General features: G+C 60.4%; 1 protein-coding gene across 3 annotated transcripts; it reads right to left on the bottom strand.

The window, feature by feature from the left end:
* Window positions 1-1,056: 1,056 nt before the first annotated feature.
* Window positions 1,057-14,606, bottom strand: CCDC69 (coiled-coil domain containing 69). 3 transcript variants are annotated; one of them, XM_090020525.1, is made up of 9 exons: window positions 14,468-14,606; window positions 6,635-6,707; window positions 6,341-6,501; window positions 5,478-5,553; window positions 5,057-5,130; window positions 4,700-4,801; window positions 4,086-4,205; window positions 3,646-3,743; window positions 1,057-2,691 (listed from the first exon to the last, which is right to left on the bottom strand). In XM_090020525.1, exons 1-9 carry the CDS (start codon window positions 14,513-14,515, stop codon window positions 2,523-2,525), a joined length of 921 nt encoding a protein of 306 aa, XP_089876651.1. In that variant the 5' UTR covers window positions 14,516-14,606; the 3' UTR covers window positions 1,057-2,522. The 3 variants fall into 3 exon arrangements, with proteins under 3 accessions (XP_089876651.1, XP_089876652.1, XP_089876653.1); XM_090020526.1 differs by having other exon boundaries at window positions 6,635-6,704; window positions 14,468-14,585; XM_090020527.1 differs by lacking the exon at window positions 14,468-14,606 and adding an exon at window positions 8,719-10,295.
* Between the last annotated feature and the right edge of the window lie 2,121 nt (window positions 14,607-16,727).

The raw sequence follows: 16,727 nt of genomic DNA, 5'->3' as shown, positions 1-16,727 counted from the left end.
CGCACACACATGCACACACACACATGCACACGCTATCCCTGGGGGAAGCTCTGCAGCTGTTAGTGGTGCAGCGGCCTCCCCACTCAGGTTCTCCCTAAAGTATGGGCATGAAAAGTGCATCTCACAGAGTGGTGCCAGTCCCGCACCTCCCGTCCTCAAGAGATGCAGTCAGTCCATCCCCACCGCTGGGCTTGTTCCGGCTCAGAAGGACCTAGAAAGCAGCCAGTAGCTCCGAGTGCTTTAGAGGCTGCCCCAAGATCCAGGCCTAGAGGTAAAACAAGCTCTGTCCGGCTGGAGCTCCAAGCCGGAGGCCTTGCAACCCCCTGCCACGTCTCTTCCGCACAGCGTCATCCCATCCTATCCCCACCTGACAGCAGCACCCGGGAACCGGATGCCGGCCATTGGACAAGAGCAGGGCAGAGGGCATCAAGCCTGGCAGAGATTAATCAATAGCCCCTGCGGTTCTCCGGCCAGGAGCAGCAGGGTGGCAGAGCATGGAGCGATGCTGCTTTGTACACGTGGCGTGTACAAACGCCCAATGAGACCCACGCCAGGGAGACCCCAGGTCTGGGGGCCCCCGTCACTATGCCATGGCTTTGTGATGGGAGGCTGGACCTGCTTCTTGCACCCTCTTCTGCCTGTGGTAACGCCAGGTTCGGTCCAGCTGTGCTATTCGGTCGCACCAACATACGCAAGGAGGGAAGCAGATCTCCAGAGCTGGGCTCCGGCCTGCTCTCCCACCCCGCCCGAAGTAGCAGAAAGGACAGGACGGGGCAGTCAGGTCCCCGTGCTTGTCTGATTTTATCCCCCCCATGCCAGCCTTATGGCTGGGGCGTTTGCTAGCGGCTCAGGTTTTTGGGGATCCCGATCCTTTCAGGCACAGGCCGAGCGGCTCAGGGCGTGCAGCTGCCAACACGCCGCTGGTGAAGGCTGAAGCCCGGGGAAGGGCAAGGGGGGCTGCTCGCTTTCTGTACGGCTTCGTGCAAACTCAGAGTCCCTTCCGGCCCCTGGCGCGTCAGAGGCAGAGGAGGAAGTGAAGGAGGAACAAAGACCGACTGCGGATAACCACTCTTTAACTCCCGGGAAAATACCTGGCAGTTCCCAGGCACCAAAAACTATTGCTTCACTGCAAAAAGAAAAAAAGAGCAGCCTCTTTAGGAAATAAACAGGCACAATGCTCCTTAAAGTGACTTCCCAAGCTGCGCAGGGCTTTCCAGCAGGTCGGCTGGGCCCTAGCCCTCCCCGGCTCCTGCCTCCTAGCACAGAAAGGGAGAGACCCAAGCCGTGCACATCCCACAGATCCTCCCCCCACAGCCAGGCCCCCAGTGCTGGGGCACAGGGGAGAAGGTCCTTTTCCTCTCGTGCCGGCCATCACGGTGCCCCTGGGTGAGGCAGGAGTGCAGTGCTGCCTACTCATCCCATCACGTATGGGGGCAAGACCCATCAGAAACAGCAACCCTCGGAGGTGCAAGCCTGTAGAGAACCAGGCTCTGGGCCGTCCGGGGGCTGCTCCAAAGCAGGCTCGTGGCTCAGGCACCTGCCCCCTCCTGCAGAGCTTCGAGCCCCAGTTGCGGCAGGAGCGACTCCAGTACATCTCCCTCTGTGGCTGGTCCTTGCAAGAGCTCAGCGCCTCGCCCCCGCGCGCCTGAAGCTTGCGGCCATGTCCCTGGCTGCTGGGGGGAGCAGGAGAGGTCCAGCAAGGCGGGATGGGGTGGAGCAGGGGCGAGGCTCCTTCCCCAGGAAGGTGGGGGAGATGCACGGCCTCGTGCAGGCTTGCGGAGAACGCCCGGCCAAGGCTTGCAGGGACGCGGGGAGCAAAGTGCACGGGGAGGGGAAGCCGCGGGGCACCGACGGAGCTGGGTTCTCACACACACAGAGCCCCTGTGCCGGGCTGCCAGGGCCGAGGGTCTCAACAGGGGATAAAGAAGGGGCCAGTGCAGCTCTGAGAGGCAGAGCGAGCTCCCTGCCCCGTGGATGGGCACCGCCCAGCCTCAGCCCAGGACATGGCTTCTGGGAGCAAAAGGATGGGAGCCAAGCCTCCCTTCTGTCACCCACGCCCCATGCTCCTGCCAAAGGGCCTCGTGGCACCAGCCGACAGGACAGTCGGGCCCTGTGGATGCAGAGAGAGATGGACACGAGCCGTGAAACACGGGGCCAGAGTCAGACCCGAAGGCGCTTGGACCCAGAGACGCCCAGTTCAGATCCACCTCTGGTTCCATATTCACCGACTGACAAAACCCAGCCCGGGTCCCCTTCCCAGACCCGCGGTTTGCCGCCCAGTTTCCTTCTGGTGCTGGGAGCCAGCGGCTCCATCTAGGCACACTGGTAACCCCGAGGCTTGTCAGTACACGAGGGGGCCCGTGGCTTCCCCCGAGGTCCGAGCCAGGATGGGGGCACAGAGGAGATGGGCAAAGTCCATAAGCAACGTCCTACAAAGGGCTCCCCCGTCACCGCAGGATGAGAAGCCCCCTCAGAGGCTCCAAGCCCCCCGTAGCAGCCAGGGGACAGTCACAGGGCCACTGCTACGTGGCGATGAGGGGCGCCTCGGCCACGGGCAGTGGGAAGGTGGGGGGTGCATCGCCGTTGAGGACGCGGTACAGCAGCTCCTCCTTTTCCCGGTGCACCTGCTCCCGCAGCTGCGACTCCTTCTCCAGCGCCCCCCGCGTGGCCAGCAGCTCCTCCGACAGCTGCCTGCAAGGGGACAGCAGGGTAGGGAGGAAGGGGTAGGGGATGGAGCAGGGAGGGCCAAGGCAGAGATGGGCTCCCCCCGTGCCCGGGTAGTGATCCTTAAGCAGGGGGCTGCAGCACCTTAGGGTGCCTGGAGGGCTTTTTGAGGGTACCGCGAGATGCCATGCAGCGTTAGCACTGGGGAGGTGGGCAGACAGGATTCACAAACTAAACCCAGAGGTTTCAAATAGTCATGGGCTTGCCCAGTTCTTTGCAACAGAAAAACTGCGCTAGTATTTCTCCATCATCAAAAAAGCAAGTGAAAAACTAAAGAGCTGGTATCTTCCAAGGGGCCTTGAGTCTAACGGGTGGGGGTGGGCAGCTCGTGTCAAAAAGACAGAGAACCACTGACTTCGGGGCTGGTTCTTGTCCCTGCGTTGACCTCCGTGCAGTGCCTAGACCTTGAATGGACTTGCGGTCTCAGAGCCACATGCATCCTACGTACTTTTGCATGCATGCCCGCCAGACACACACAGCTCCCCCAGAGCCATCACTGTGCATGTACATACACCCAGGCGCACACTCGTGCTCCCCAGCGCCAGCATCATGCATGTACGCGCACATGTGCTGCAGAGCCAGGGATGCTCTAGAAGTACATACACCCCTACCCGTGCACCCACCCACCCACCCACCCACTCTAGAGCCATGATCATGCATGTACCTGCACACACTCCCCCGAGCCAAGGGGTGCTCTATACATACATGTACCCCTATCTGTGCACCACATACACGCACACACAGGCTCAGCCAGTGCTTCCCCATGTGGTACAGTGGCACCCAAGCACCTCTCCTGCCTGGCAGTGCCTGTGGTACCCCATGCTAGGAATAGCACCCCCCCACAGCACACTGCCAGCCCGTGCAGCCTGGGGGGGTAACAAAGGGGGATGGTGGGAGTGCCAGCTTGGGGAGAGCAGTTACCTGGTCATGATCAAGTGTTTCTCCGTCCGAACTTGCAGGTCCTCATTCTCCTGCTGCAGGGCTTTCACCTTCTCTTCCAGCTGCAGGTTCCTTTCCACCTAGAACAGGCCACGCGGGGTTGGGAAAGGGGGATCTGGCAGCTGGGAGCCCCTTCGAGGGGCTAACGAGGCCAGGTCCAACCTCCGCCCTAAAGTGGATCTGTGACAAATGCAGGCTGTGTGTGTGCTCGGTGGTGCGTGGCAGCATCTGCTGCCTGCCAGCCAGGGGCCAGGGCTGCAGCCTCAGCTCATCAGTGCAACCCTCTCCGTGTTGGCTCAACTCCCTGCCCGCGTGCGCTGGAGCCGGCGCTCCAGGTAGGACTCCCAGAGCCAGGGGACGCGTGCCTAGAGAGCAGCGTGCGCACCGCCGGTGGGGGACCTTCAAGCAGCCATTGGACCCACCACAGCCTCCAGGGTCAGCAGCTTCTTGTCCAGGTGGTGGATGCGCTCGTTCTTCATCTCGATGACGAAGTGCAGGCTCTCCAGCTCCTGCTCCCAGAACTGGCTGAGGCTCCCGTAATCCTGGGAAAGGGAGAGAGAGGGCATGCAAAACCCTGCCTCTGATGCCAGGGTGGCCCGTGCATGGCCCTGGCTTGGATCCCATCCTTGCACGGAGGCTTGGGAGGACAAAAGCCAGAGATGATCTTTACACCACATGCTCCTTGCCGTGCACTCCTACCTCACATGTGCTTGTGCCCACATCGGAGCTGGCCCCGCGAATGCAAGAGCCCAGGGTCACCTGCATAACCTGCGCCCACGCTGCCTTCCCAGTCTACTCACCAAAGCCCTGCTTGTTTCCAACAGGCTCCCAGCTCCCCAGGCATGAAGGGCATGGGGAACCCCACTGTTTGCCCTCACATTGGTACCAAAGCCCTGATCCCCCCAGGCTCAGAGGCCCATCAGAGGCTGCCGCTTGCCCTAGCACGAGGCTGACAGCCTTGCCCGAGGTCAGTGGCATGCAAAGGGCTGTGGAAATGCAGTCCCGAGACCCCCCCAGTCCTCTCGCTCTCATGCACCTGCAAGTGTTTCTTGTAGTCTCGGCTCAAGATTGACTCCTCCACCCGCTTCATTCTCTCCTGGAAGGATTTCAGCTGGGAGTTCAGCTTCCCGATCGTCTCCTAGGGCAGGAGGGAAAGGCAGAGGTGGGGGCAATTAGGAGCTCTGAATCAGAGCCACCTCTAAGCCAACCCCCAGCCCCTGCTGCCTTAGGTCTGCTTCCGAGCCATCCCTCAGGCAGAAAGGAGATGCAGGCAGCAGCCCCACAGCAGAGCAGATAGAGGCATGGGTCCCTGCACAGCTTTCATGCTTCCCTTGCTTTCAGCAGGTCCACAGGCTACGAGAGGGGAGAGCAGGCAGAAGCCACGGGCCAGCACCTGTAAGGACGCCTGGGTGTGCTGGTAGGATTCGGTCAGGAGCAGCTTCTCCTGGTCGTGCATCTGCTGCAGGCCTGCGGGGAACAACACGGACAGTCGGCCACGAGGGGTGCCTCGTGGATAGCATCGCCAGCAGGGCGCTAGGCTGTGCCCAGGGGCCAGGCAGTGTCCTGGAGCTGGGAGATCCCTGAAAAACCAGGGTGCAGACAGCAGGCTGATGGCTGTGAGGGGACAGGGGGGAGATGCCATTGTCCAGCACAACAGGATAGCTGGCTGACAGCATGCCAGATGCAGGCAGGTGGTGGTAGGGGCACAATAGGCCACGGTCCTATGCACATCGTAGGACCCTACTGCTGGGCAAGAGCACCAGGCCGAGGCGGCCCCGGGGATGGGAGGGAGCCATCCCCATGCAGACCCCTACCTTGGAGGGCTTCAGCATGCTGCCGCTTCAGCGCATCCAGCTGCTGCTCGTGCTCCACGTCGCTCTGCCCTGGCACCTAGAAAGCAAGTGCACAACCAGTCCCGCGTGCCCACTGGAGCTGGCTCTCCTCAGCTCCAGACCCCTGTGGGGCACAGTGCCCCTGGCCCGCACTGCCCAGACCTGAGCAAGTCCCAAGCTCCAGGGTGCTCAGAGGCCGCTCCAGTCTCGTCGGGCTGGGTAGGCGTCTCAGACATCGCATGCCTTGTGTGCCCAGCATGCTCTCGCGCTCCCTGCCACCCCGGCTCTGCAGGCTGAGCAGACCAGGCAAGTTCACCCAGGCCCTCCTGGATGCATGCAAGGAAGCCCCAGCCCCTAGGGTCCGTGTTTCCCCCCACCCCATGAGGGCTCTGGGGAGCCGTGCAGATGGTGGCCAAGGGGCTTTCTGTCTGGTTCTCCAGGGGACGATAAAGGAGCCAGCCTGCCCCAAACTGAACCCCATCCAAAACATCTCCATTCCCCTTTCCCACACCCCGCATCAGGCCCCAAAGCAAAGCACTGCGGATAAGGAGACATGCTAATGTCAGAGCTGCGAGCACAGACACGGGACTGGGGGATGATCCCCGGGGCACCCAGACTGCCCAGAAACCCCCCTGCGCGCAGCAGCTGAAGGCCCCTGCTCCGTCCTCGGCGGCCAGGGGGAGCAGGCAGGTTGCCATCCCTGCAGGACTGGGGCCATCGAGCGATGGGCTGGTGCCTGGTCCTGCCCTGTTCTCCCTCCGAGCCATCGCGCAGGGCTAATGCCATGGCTGGGAGCACCGAGACACGGGACGGGGCTCTTGGCCCACGGGGAGCTTGGGTCCCACCTGGCTCCCGACACCTTGGGTCAGCTGCTCGGCCTGGGTAGCCGCCTTCCCCCTCCATCTCTCGCCATCTTCCTGCTGGCCCCGTGGGAGCTTTGCCGCCGGACCCCTCTGCTGCTCCAGCAGCGCCGCCTTCTCCCTCTGCGCATCCTCAGGCGGGGGGGCTGCAAGTTAAATGCAGGCGGCTGAAACGCCAGGGGCTGGTTTGGCGGGGGGGTGGGGGTGGAGGGGGCAAGGACTCTTCTCCACCCTGCCCCAAGTCCAAGGGCGAGTCCTTAGCAGCCGCCTGCGCCTCACCCTTTGCTCTCTTTGAGGCCGTCAGCTCCTGGGCCGCTGCTCCCTTTGCCCGGGGAGATTTCGGCTGTCTCTGCTGGGAATGAAAAGAGCTGGAGTCATGCGAGGGGAGGGCAGTTGTAGAGGGGAGGCCTGGGGCCAGAGGACAGGTTCAGAGAGGTCCCGAGGACAGTGCGACGTCGTGGCATTAACGGGGCGCAGGCTGCTATCCCACCTCTGCTTCCACTTGCACGTGGGGTCCCTTCCCTGGAGCGGTCACGGCTGCTCGGACTGGAAGCTTTCAGGCCTGGGCATTTGTACGGTCCCCTGAAAACCCCAGAAGCACCCCTCCACCTGACTCCCCAAAACCTGGAGCAGCCCGAGGTGGGCTGGGAAGCGAGGCTGCTCACGTGCCGTCACCCCCACGTGCAGCGACCCCCCGCTACAGAGGACGGACCCTGGGCCCTCCCAGCAGGCACGAGAGGCTGGACCACGCACACCTGCTTGCGTTACCGCTGCACTCGCCCTCCTGCCTGGCCGTGGTGCTGGGCTTACGAGCGCTTGGCACCGAAGGCAAAAGAAAGACCCACACGTGCATCCTTCCCTGCTCGCAGGCACACAGCCCAGGCCTCCCCAGGCAGGCTGGAGGATGTGCCTCATCCCAGCACTGGCACGGCGGGGGACAGGACCAGCGGGATGCACGACTCTACCCTGGCACAACCAGGTGTCCCCATAACCCCATGTCCCCACCACCCAGCACCATTGCCCCAGGGCCTCTTGTTGGCCAGTCCCCAGGACCGGGCCGTGGGCGCAGCTCGGAGCACGACGCCCGCAAACGCTGCATCTCTGCTGCTGCTTTTTATAGCCAGGCTGGGAGCCCAGGAATAGCTGAAGCTGGAGGCCGGAGCCTGGCAGGCCTGAGAAAGGGAAAATAAGAATAAATCAAGGGCGAGTGCCGGGCCCAGCAGCCCCTCAAACTAATCTGGCACCAGTGCAGACAGTGACATCAGGAGCAGAGGAATGCTTTGTTTTAGCATCGCCGGCCTCTCCCCCGGGCCGCGGGAAGGGCTCTCACTTTCCATCCCTGCACCTTTATATAGCGCAGGCGGAGGAGCTCACTCGGGGACATGGGCTCAGCGGGTCACGTTCCAGCTCCCGGCTGCTCCGGGTTAGCCGCTGGCAAGATGTATTTTTAGGTGTCGGAGGAGGAGCAGGGGTGTCTCGCCCTCACCGCAGCCCCCCGGGGGGCCCGATGGCATGGATGTGGGGTGCTCAAGTGTGCACCCGTGGAAGCGGCAGGAGGAGGCTTGAGCCCCGTGGTGCTGAGGGAATGAGCCCTGCAGCTGCTGTTTGCTTCCCCTTGCTCCCAAGCCCAGCTCAGCTAGTCTGCAGCCTCCCCCAAATTCACACCCGCTCCCCACTGTGTCTGCTCCGAGTCAGGCCGGTGGAGCCCCGACGAAGGAGAGGACAGCGGGGCGATTTACTGCCCGCACCAAATGGCATTGCTGAAAGCAGAGCCGGCGTCGGGCACGACGTCTCCACGAGCGGAGCGGCCCCTGGCACTGCTGTGCCCTCAGCCCCGAGGCCAGCCTCCCCGACGGGGAGAGCAGAGGGCCGAGAGCCGCACCGATGCTGCGTCAGCTAAGGAAAGCCGGTGTTCAGGGCTTTGCCGTGACACAGCCAGGACACTCCTGACAGGCGACGGGGAGGATGCGCTGTATAAAGAGCCTGGAGCATCCTTGGACCACTGTGAAAGGCCCAAAGGTTTGGCCACGAGGGCCCAGGCAGACACGGACCCCGGCGTGCTAGGCGCACGCCAGCAAAAAGGCGATGTGCGCATGCTCAGCATCTGTATTGCTTTGAACCAGGCATGGGCAAACTGAGGCACAGGGCGGGGGCAGCTGCTGTGCGGGGCATGCGGCAGATTAAGTAGGGAGCAGGCAACAGAGTGGCAGACTGGATGGGGAGCAGAAAGCAGAGCAGCAGATCAGGCAGGGGAAGGGGATCGGAACGGCACTCGGGTAGGTTTTGGGGCTCATTTGTGGCAGCCTGCCCAAAAGGTTGCCCCCCCACCCCACTGTTTTAAATAGCCCTTCACGCCCCTGCACCTTCAGACAGATTCCTCTTCCAGGGCAGGACATCGCAGTCAACTCGGAGACGGAGCAGGCAGTTAGTCAGCAAGGAAAGCACATACCAGTAAATAACCCCGAGCTGGTTTTTAAACATGCGATTACAGGGAAACCGCAGTCATCCGAACCGCGGACTGCAAAGCAGAGGCCCTGCGAGCTGCCCCCCGCGGCTCCCACCCCCAGCTGCCTGGCGGGGCACGGGGCAGATCTGGGAGGGTTTGAATCGGGCCGGTCCTGCCTTGAGCAGGGGGCCGGAGGGGACGGCCTCGTGAGGTCCCTTCCAGCTCGACTTTCCTACAGACTGGGAACGAATGAGTGCCAGGCAAGGAGGATGTGCTAAGCCGGGAACAAAGCCCCTGGTAGAAGCGCTGGCGCTGCCCTGAAGAGTAAACAGTTCCCGGAGCCGGCGGGCCAGGATGGCATGCCAACACAAGTCCAGGCACTGGGTGGGGAGATTGCAGAGGGCTCTTACCCGTGGTCTAAAACCAAGAGGGACCATTAAATCATTGCCTCTAGCCTCCTGTATAGCCCATTGCACCTGGCAGTCCCCACAGATCTTCCCACGGGAGACCTGGGGCAGGCGCGAGAGCACGCAGGTCTGGAAAAGGGGCAGTCAGTCACAGGAGGCTTGCTGGGCTGCTTTAGGGGCCGGGCAATGACAAGACTCCTCTTAGACCGCTCTATCCATGCCTCAGTTTCCCCCCACATCAGGTCTGGTCAAGCTCAGGCAGCGCCCACCGACTCCTCCCTGCAGCTGCAGACCTCTTGCACAAGGGGCTCATGCCAACCTGGACCTCCTTGGCTGACCCTGGGCAAGACGCTTAGTTTTAGCAACGAGGGAACCTCCCGCCCGACGCTCGCAGCTCCTGCACCGGGTTCCTGGTGCCGCGCCGAGTCCGGCCGCGAGCGCTCAGCGCTTGTACTCTGGAAGTGCCCGACCCGTCCTGCACAGGCCAGCGGGCTCCCTGCCACCACCGCATACCAAATGCTAGACGGAGCCAAGTCCCCGCTGAAGCAGCAGCACAAAACTAATAAAAGCCGGTCCAGAGCCCACGCCGGGGGCCGGTGTCCTTCTGGACAGCCCTAGAAGGAGTTTGCAACCAGGCTGCTCATCTGAAAGAGAGCGAGAGAGGAGGACAGGGAGGCTGCCCTTTGCTGCACCTCTCCCGCGAGCCCCGGCGTGCAGAGGGGGTCGGGGCTGCCCTGGCCGTGCAGAGGGAGCTGCAGACCTGTGCCAGGGCAGTGCTGCACTCAGGCACCGGCTGCCTTGCAACCTGGGGGGCCCCACGCGGGCACAGAGAGAGCCCGCAGGAGCCAGCATGGAGGGGACGGCTCCCAGCTCCGCTCCGAGGGGAGCGAGGGACCGTGCTGACCCGGAGACCACCAGAGCCGGAGCTACGTGGGCTCTCCTAAAACCGTCTCTAGGCCTCACCCTGTGCCAAAGGCTCCCGTGGCTCTGTGATGATTGCCAGGGCTGCTCTGAGCACAGGGGGACTGCAAAGTTAGAGGTTTCTGTGCAGAAGGCTGCTTTCTTAGGGGCCAGGCTGGGACAGGGAAACGAGCTCCCACCACAGCAAGGACCACCCTGGCCTCCCCCATCTCCGCTCCAAGGGCAGGGCACAGGGCTGGCACAAAAGGAGACTTGAACCCTCTCTCTCTTGCTTACCCCTCCACTCCCTGCAGAGCCGAGCAGGGAGCCGCCGACTTGCCCACACAGACCAGACACACATCCACGCGCCGCTGGAAGATGCTCAGATCCCCGGGGAGGTGTGCAGGCGCCCAGGTGTTTATCAGAGGCCACGGGCCACTTCGGGAAGCCGTGGGTGTCAGATAGGCCGTGGCAATGCCAGCCAGAGTAGAAGCAATGGTTTGCTGCCGCTGCAAGAGGGCACAGGACAGGATCTGGGCCTGCCCGCACTGCCGCGCGGCTTTGGGTCTCCAAGGGCCCCGGCCGTGCCGCGGGCACCTGCCCTGCTCAGCTCAGCACAAGCCGGCACGTGGGACAAAGCGGCCCAGCCCAGCACACTTGGGTCAATGGGGTCTTGTCTTCACCGACAACATCTGCTCTCCCGGGAAACTTCCAGCTGCTGCTCTCATTTCTGCACGGACCAGAGGCTGCTCATCCTTCAGGCCTCGGTACCCGTAGCCTCTCTTTCCCCTGTGGGCATCTACAACCTGGAAGCAGGTCTGTTAGTCACATCTGGACACTACCTAAAAACCCCATCCTCGGCTTGACTACAAACCGAACGCCGGGGCCGACTCTTTGCATTCGGCAGCCACGTTCGGGATTCCCTTCCCTGGCCAGAGCAGACGGGCGCCCGGGAAAGGAGAGGGACGTTGCTTTGCTTTATTTTTCCTGCCTTTCAGCTGCCCGGTGAATTCTGCGCCCGTCTCATCTACCCCCCGATCCCTCTCTGCACCGAGTAGTGCTGCAACAAGTCAGGGGACCCGGTTCCCACGCAGAGAAGTGACTTCCACGGAGTTGGATGGGCACCGTTTGGATGGGACCGTGCTTTTAGCAGACTCAGCAGCACCACACATCGGGATGGCTCGATCCAGGCCGCGCGATCTCCGATGGACAGTCCTGGGTGGTGCCTCTGCACTAGCTGCCTGGTAGCTGATCCCAAACCAGGGATCTTGTGCACTGCACAGGGTAAAAAGACCTTGGAGAGTACAGCAGGATTGGAAGGAGTAGTTCATAGGTGCAGACATGCTCTCTCTGGTTCCTGGAGCATTTCTTGGAGCATCCCCTGAGGACTGCGAAAGTCTTTCCAAAAAGCATATGGGTCCAGTGGTCCATGCAAAGGGCAGAGAGCTCTGTCCAGCTGCAGGTGCGCGTAGAGCTGGGTAACAGGGCTGCCCAGCTGGTGTTTGCCTCAAGGCAAAGGATTTGGGGCAGCTCGATGCAATTCGTTAGCCATTGCCAAGTGATGAGAGCCAGCGGGTAGCAAAAGACCAGAAATGCTTCCCCGTCCTTATTGCCACTCTTCCCACCCACCTGCAGGGAACTCCCAAACGTTTGAAGCGCAATCCTAGGGTGTTAGCAAGTCCTCCTGGAGAGGAAAAAACAAAAAACACAGCAACTTGGAGAGAAAAGCTGGTTGAAAAATGAGGTGCCGACTGAACTCTGGTACTTAAGCAGGGAGATTCGTTCGAGCGGTGGTCATCAGCTAGCAGGCGCTGGGGACGTGGGCTTTGGGGAGCATTCGCTACTCAGCGTCGGTCACCCGCGTCTCTTCTCTCGCTGCACCAGGGCTGCAAGGATGGCAGCCGGAGCCCTGTTGCAAAGGCATCTTGGCACTTCTCCTGCTTGGAGGCAAGAGGAAATGCAAGCCATGTCACCGAGCAAGGGGACGCCAGCGCTGATAGTCACAGGCCAGGCAGACCCTACGTTGTCCTCCAAGCTCTGCTCTGGGCTCCTGCGCTCGGCACCAGCTCCGCTCCGTTTCTTGGAAGGGCGAGAGGCCAGCCCAGGCCCTGCCCTGGTAGAAACCGATAGCATGAGATAGGACCTCTGCTTCGACCCGGGGTCACGCCTCGGGAGACGTGCAGACTCCAAGGGCACGCAGAGGGCAATTCCTCCACCTTCCCTGTGCAACAAGGAAGGTATCGCTGTGGCCGCACAAGTTCCTTGTAAAGACACAGCACCCGCTGGGACCAAGGAGCCCTGCCTGCACCGAGAAGGCACGAACAGGGACCGGGATCATCGCTCATGCATGTTCCTCATATGCAAGCCCAAATAATTCTACTTCCACTGCCTTCCCACCCAGTGGGTTTCTCCCTCCTGCACTCACTCCCTCTCAGACCTCGTATCCTTGCAATTCAGAGCTTTTGAGGCCAGACGCGGCTGTTCTGGGCGCTGAAGTCTGGCCGCCGGATGGAGGTTGCAGAACCTCAAGCCTCCAGCCCATAGATTCCAGTAGCCCAAATCCAGGGGCTAGGGCATTTCTTTGAGAAAGACCTCCCAGCTCGAGCGAGAGGTGACCCACCAAGATTATACCACCGTCCCCAACTTTGTACAGCTCTGGTATTTGGAGCTGGGCTGTTCCCAGTGGGGGCAGATGATGGAACAAGGAGCAATGGGCTCAAGCTGCAGCAAGGAAAGTTGAGGTTGGATATTAAGGCAAACTCTCTCATGAGGAGGGTGGTGAAACACTGAAACAAGTTACGCAGAGCTTGGAGGTTTTTAAGGCCTTGGCTGGGATGATGTAGTTGAGGCTGGTCTCGCCTGCAGCAGGGGTTGGACTAAACGTGACCTCCTGAGGTCTTTCCAACCCTCCTTTTCTATGACTTGCGAGGGTTGGCCCATCCCAGAAAGATGACAGGCATCACCAAATGACTGATTCCATCTTAAGTCAAGGCAGTGGCTTGGTGCCCATGCCGGCTGTATATCTCATCCAGCATCTCTAGCACGTCGGGACCTCTTCAATACAAGCCCTGCCCTCAACAGGCTTAACCCCATGATACGGGCACCCAGCCTACTTTCCCCGCCCCAATACCATCAGATTTGGGCATCAAGCCAAATAGATAGTGCAAAAAGAAAATTTTGCAGCCGTGCACTTGCAACCCCAGGGGATTCTCTTGGAAAGCCCATGCGCTCCGTCCGCATCCCCTGCAAGCCACGTGCCGCAGCAGCTCACTCACACACACACACACACAAGTGTGTGCAAAGACTTGTGCAACCATTTTGCTTTCCATCCATCGCCCCTCCTTTTTTTTAGACACCCGTTCAGGAAGCGTGGTGGGGCTCAGGTAACCAATCACAGGCCATGAACAAGTCACAAATAGTTTTAAACGAGCTGTTGGCTCCGGACAAACAGGTCCAAAACCCACGATGGATGCGCAAGGGGAGGCATCAAATAATAAACCCCCTTGCAGCCATCCAGCAGCTGGTAGAGAAGGCCTGAACGGAAGGAGGCCTGGATGCGCCGAATCAACAGGCTGCCTTGCGTGAAAGCTAGCTAGACCGAGCTCCTGCAGCTTCCGTTCAGCCGCTCAGGTGGCAAGACAGGAAGGATGGAGGGGCGGGGGTGCTGGGGGGTTACACCTCCCCACAGCCCCGCTTCGCTTCCCAGCCCAAAGCTGGAAAACATCTTGCGGCTCCCGCAAGGCCAGGGCTCGGCTCAGGGCATGGGCCGGGGACCCCCTCGTCTCAGTCTAGGTGGGACTTTGCTGCTAGGCTTTCTGAAGGGCCTCTGGCAGGGGAGACACCATGATCTGGAAGGAGGTTTTCCCAGGGTAACTGTCTCTGCTGTGTCCTCCACGGGGGGTCTACATTGAGCGGATTCTTTTTGGTGCTGGGTGGCGGAACCGGAGCGTGCTCCGTCCACTCCATGCATTGACCTGGTATCCCAGTGCTTCCAGGGCCGGTGCAAAAAAACAGAAAAAACAGAAAAAAGGCTGCTCTGGGGGCTCCCCCCAGGGAAGGACCCCTGCAAGGAGCAGCGGCGACACCCCGCCCAGGTGCCAGAGCCCCGCCGCAAGCGCCCCGCGGCCGGGCCGGGCACGGCGAGGGATGATGCCCGCCCTGCCCCGCTCCCCCCGCGGCCGCCAGGGAGCGACCCCCCGCGCCCCTGCCCCCCAGCAGGTGTGCGAGCCCGGGCAGCCCCCGCTCGCGGGCTGGGACCCGGCCGGGCCGGGCAGCCCTCGCCCCCGGCGCCTCGGGGCGCGCGTCCTGGCAGGAGGGGCCGCCCCGGGGGCCGGCGGGCTCGGCAGCACGGGGCTTTACCTTGCCGGCGGCTCCGCAGCAGCGCGGCTTGCTGCCCCGGCAGCCCATGCTGGGCTAGGGCTAGGGCTAGGGCCGGGCGGACTCTCCCTGCCTCCCCTGCTGCAGCTTGAACTTGAACTCAGACAGGCGTGCACCGTAGTGCCCCTAAAGGAAGCGCCTGCACAAAGCCGGCCAGCCTATGGGGGAAGGAAGCTCCCTCCCCACAAAAAAAACACACCCCACCTCCCAGCTGCATTGCATGAGGGTTGAGGCTGCTTTGGGCACTGCCTGCACCTGTGCTGGGGCTGGCACCCCTGCAATAACTGTCCTGGGTACGCCCCCTCCAGCAAAGCTAGCTCCCAGAGCGGGGAGAAGGGCCAGAGGGAAACTTTTGATCGCATTCGCTGCCTGTAAAGTTTGCGGCGGAGGTGCCTAGGTCTCACTGCCCTTGCTGAGCTGATGCAGAGAGGCTGTTGCACTGCCAGAAAGGAGCTTGGTGGAGTTTGGTCAAGGTAGGAAGGAAAACCAGATGGGCTGGGGTGGTGCCTAGGGTGCAGGCTGGAAGGGCAGGAGTGGATCTGTCTGGATAGATCCATGCAGAGCAGCGATTCTCAACCTGGTGGACTGTGGCACCTTGGGGTGCCTTGAGATTCTTTCAAGGGTGCCACACAATGTTTGCACTAGGTGTGCAAATGTGATTCATACAGGAATCTGTAGTGTTAAAAGCCTTCTGCCCTGCTGTGGTCTTTCTGGGTGCTTTGCAATAGAAGAACCCTCCAGTATTCCTCTGCACCCAGAAAGCAAGCTGGCATTTTCCAAGGGGGTCTTGAGTCTCTTATTTAATTAATATATTGCCCCTAGATAGCCTAACGAGGTTGAGAGCTGCTTACTGAGATCCCTTTTGGCTGGCAAAGGGTTACTCAGTCCTTTCTGGACTCTGGGATGGACTTGAGTTAATTTTAAACCTGGCCCACCTATTTTTCAAGGCTTTAGAGATGCAAATAGAAGAAGATACCTGCTAGTGTCTGGGTCCGATTCGCATGCACTCTTGCTGGGATGGTGAACAGCAGCTCGGGAATGAATTAAAAAGTGCAGCTGACCAGTGATGACCAGTGTGTGGCTGAGGGTATGTGTCATTTACCTGCGCAATTACGGCAGTTGTGTGCGCATTTGTGGCTGCTTAGGCATCCATGCATCCAGAAATAGCTTATCCCACTCTGTTCAAGGCCTGCTAATGCAAAACATGGGTGGATCCTCTTCCTGGCTGCTCTCTGTGGCAGTCTGAAGGCTAAGCTGAAGGTTTATTGTGCAAGTAACAGTTTTGCAGGGACTAGAACGGGATGGGATATGTTCATGCTTGGATTAAGTGCCACTGAGGTACCTAATCATTGGAGTAGGATCCACATTTTTGGGGGGACTCTCATTCTCCAGCCATCAGGGTAAGGTGACGGGTGGGTCAGGGAGCACAGAGACTTCTTTATCTTGAGCATCACAAGGCTTTTTCTGGCTTTATGGCCTTTTAAATGCAGGGAGGCAAGGGGTGGAGGGGAGGTAGGGTGTGCAAAATACAAGGAATGCAAAACCCAGTGGGGCGGATATTCAAATATGCACCTCCTCCACCATGAATAAAACCCGCTGAATTTAACAATTGGGATATATCCATTCTCCTCAAGGAAGCAGAAAATTATGCCTGTATCATGGAACTTAAATAAGGTGTTTTTTTCTTTTTAAGAAAGAAAACCCCCCAACAAACCAGCCCCTACAGCTGCTAGAAGAAGTTTGCACATCATTTCCATAAAATCCTTTAAATTCTCTAGGGCTTGCTGAGCTCCTTTTGAATGAGGCCACGTGGGGTCCAGACTTGTAGGACTCTGTATTGCTGCTCCTTTGCTGGGGTCTCCATCCAGAAACGGCTCTGATTGGGATGGTGGGAGTGAGGTGGGGATGAAAGCCTGGAACTAGAGATGACCAGTTTGACCATGTGCTGCAGACTGAGACCATATCAGATCACCCCCGAGTCAGTTGTGACTTGTTGCTGGGATCAGAGCCAGCGACAAAACTCAAGTCCAGATGCAGGCTGTGCAGATCGTAGGGGGATGAAATGCAGCGCCCAAAGGCCTGCTTAGGGGGCAGCTGGGGCATATTGGGCAGGGTGGCTGGACCCTGGATTTCAGGAGCGTGGTAGTGGAAAGCAGGGCTTTGGCATCGCCTGTCCCCTGCCAGGCTGACCTTTGGGCACTGCTGAGGGATTATCTAGTAGGGAACAGCTCTACCAGGCCAG

The sequence above is a fragment of the Crocodylus siamensis genome, chromosome 10, assembly GCF_052110815.1.
Source record: "Crocodylus siamensis isolate JL-2025a chromosome 10, ASM5211081v1, whole genome shotgun sequence".
NCBI classification, from domain to species: Eukaryota; Metazoa; Chordata; order Crocodylia; family Crocodylidae; genus Crocodylus; species Crocodylus siamensis.
Note: the sequence above shows the minus strand (reverse complement) of the source record. Positions and strands in the feature narration are given on the sequence as shown.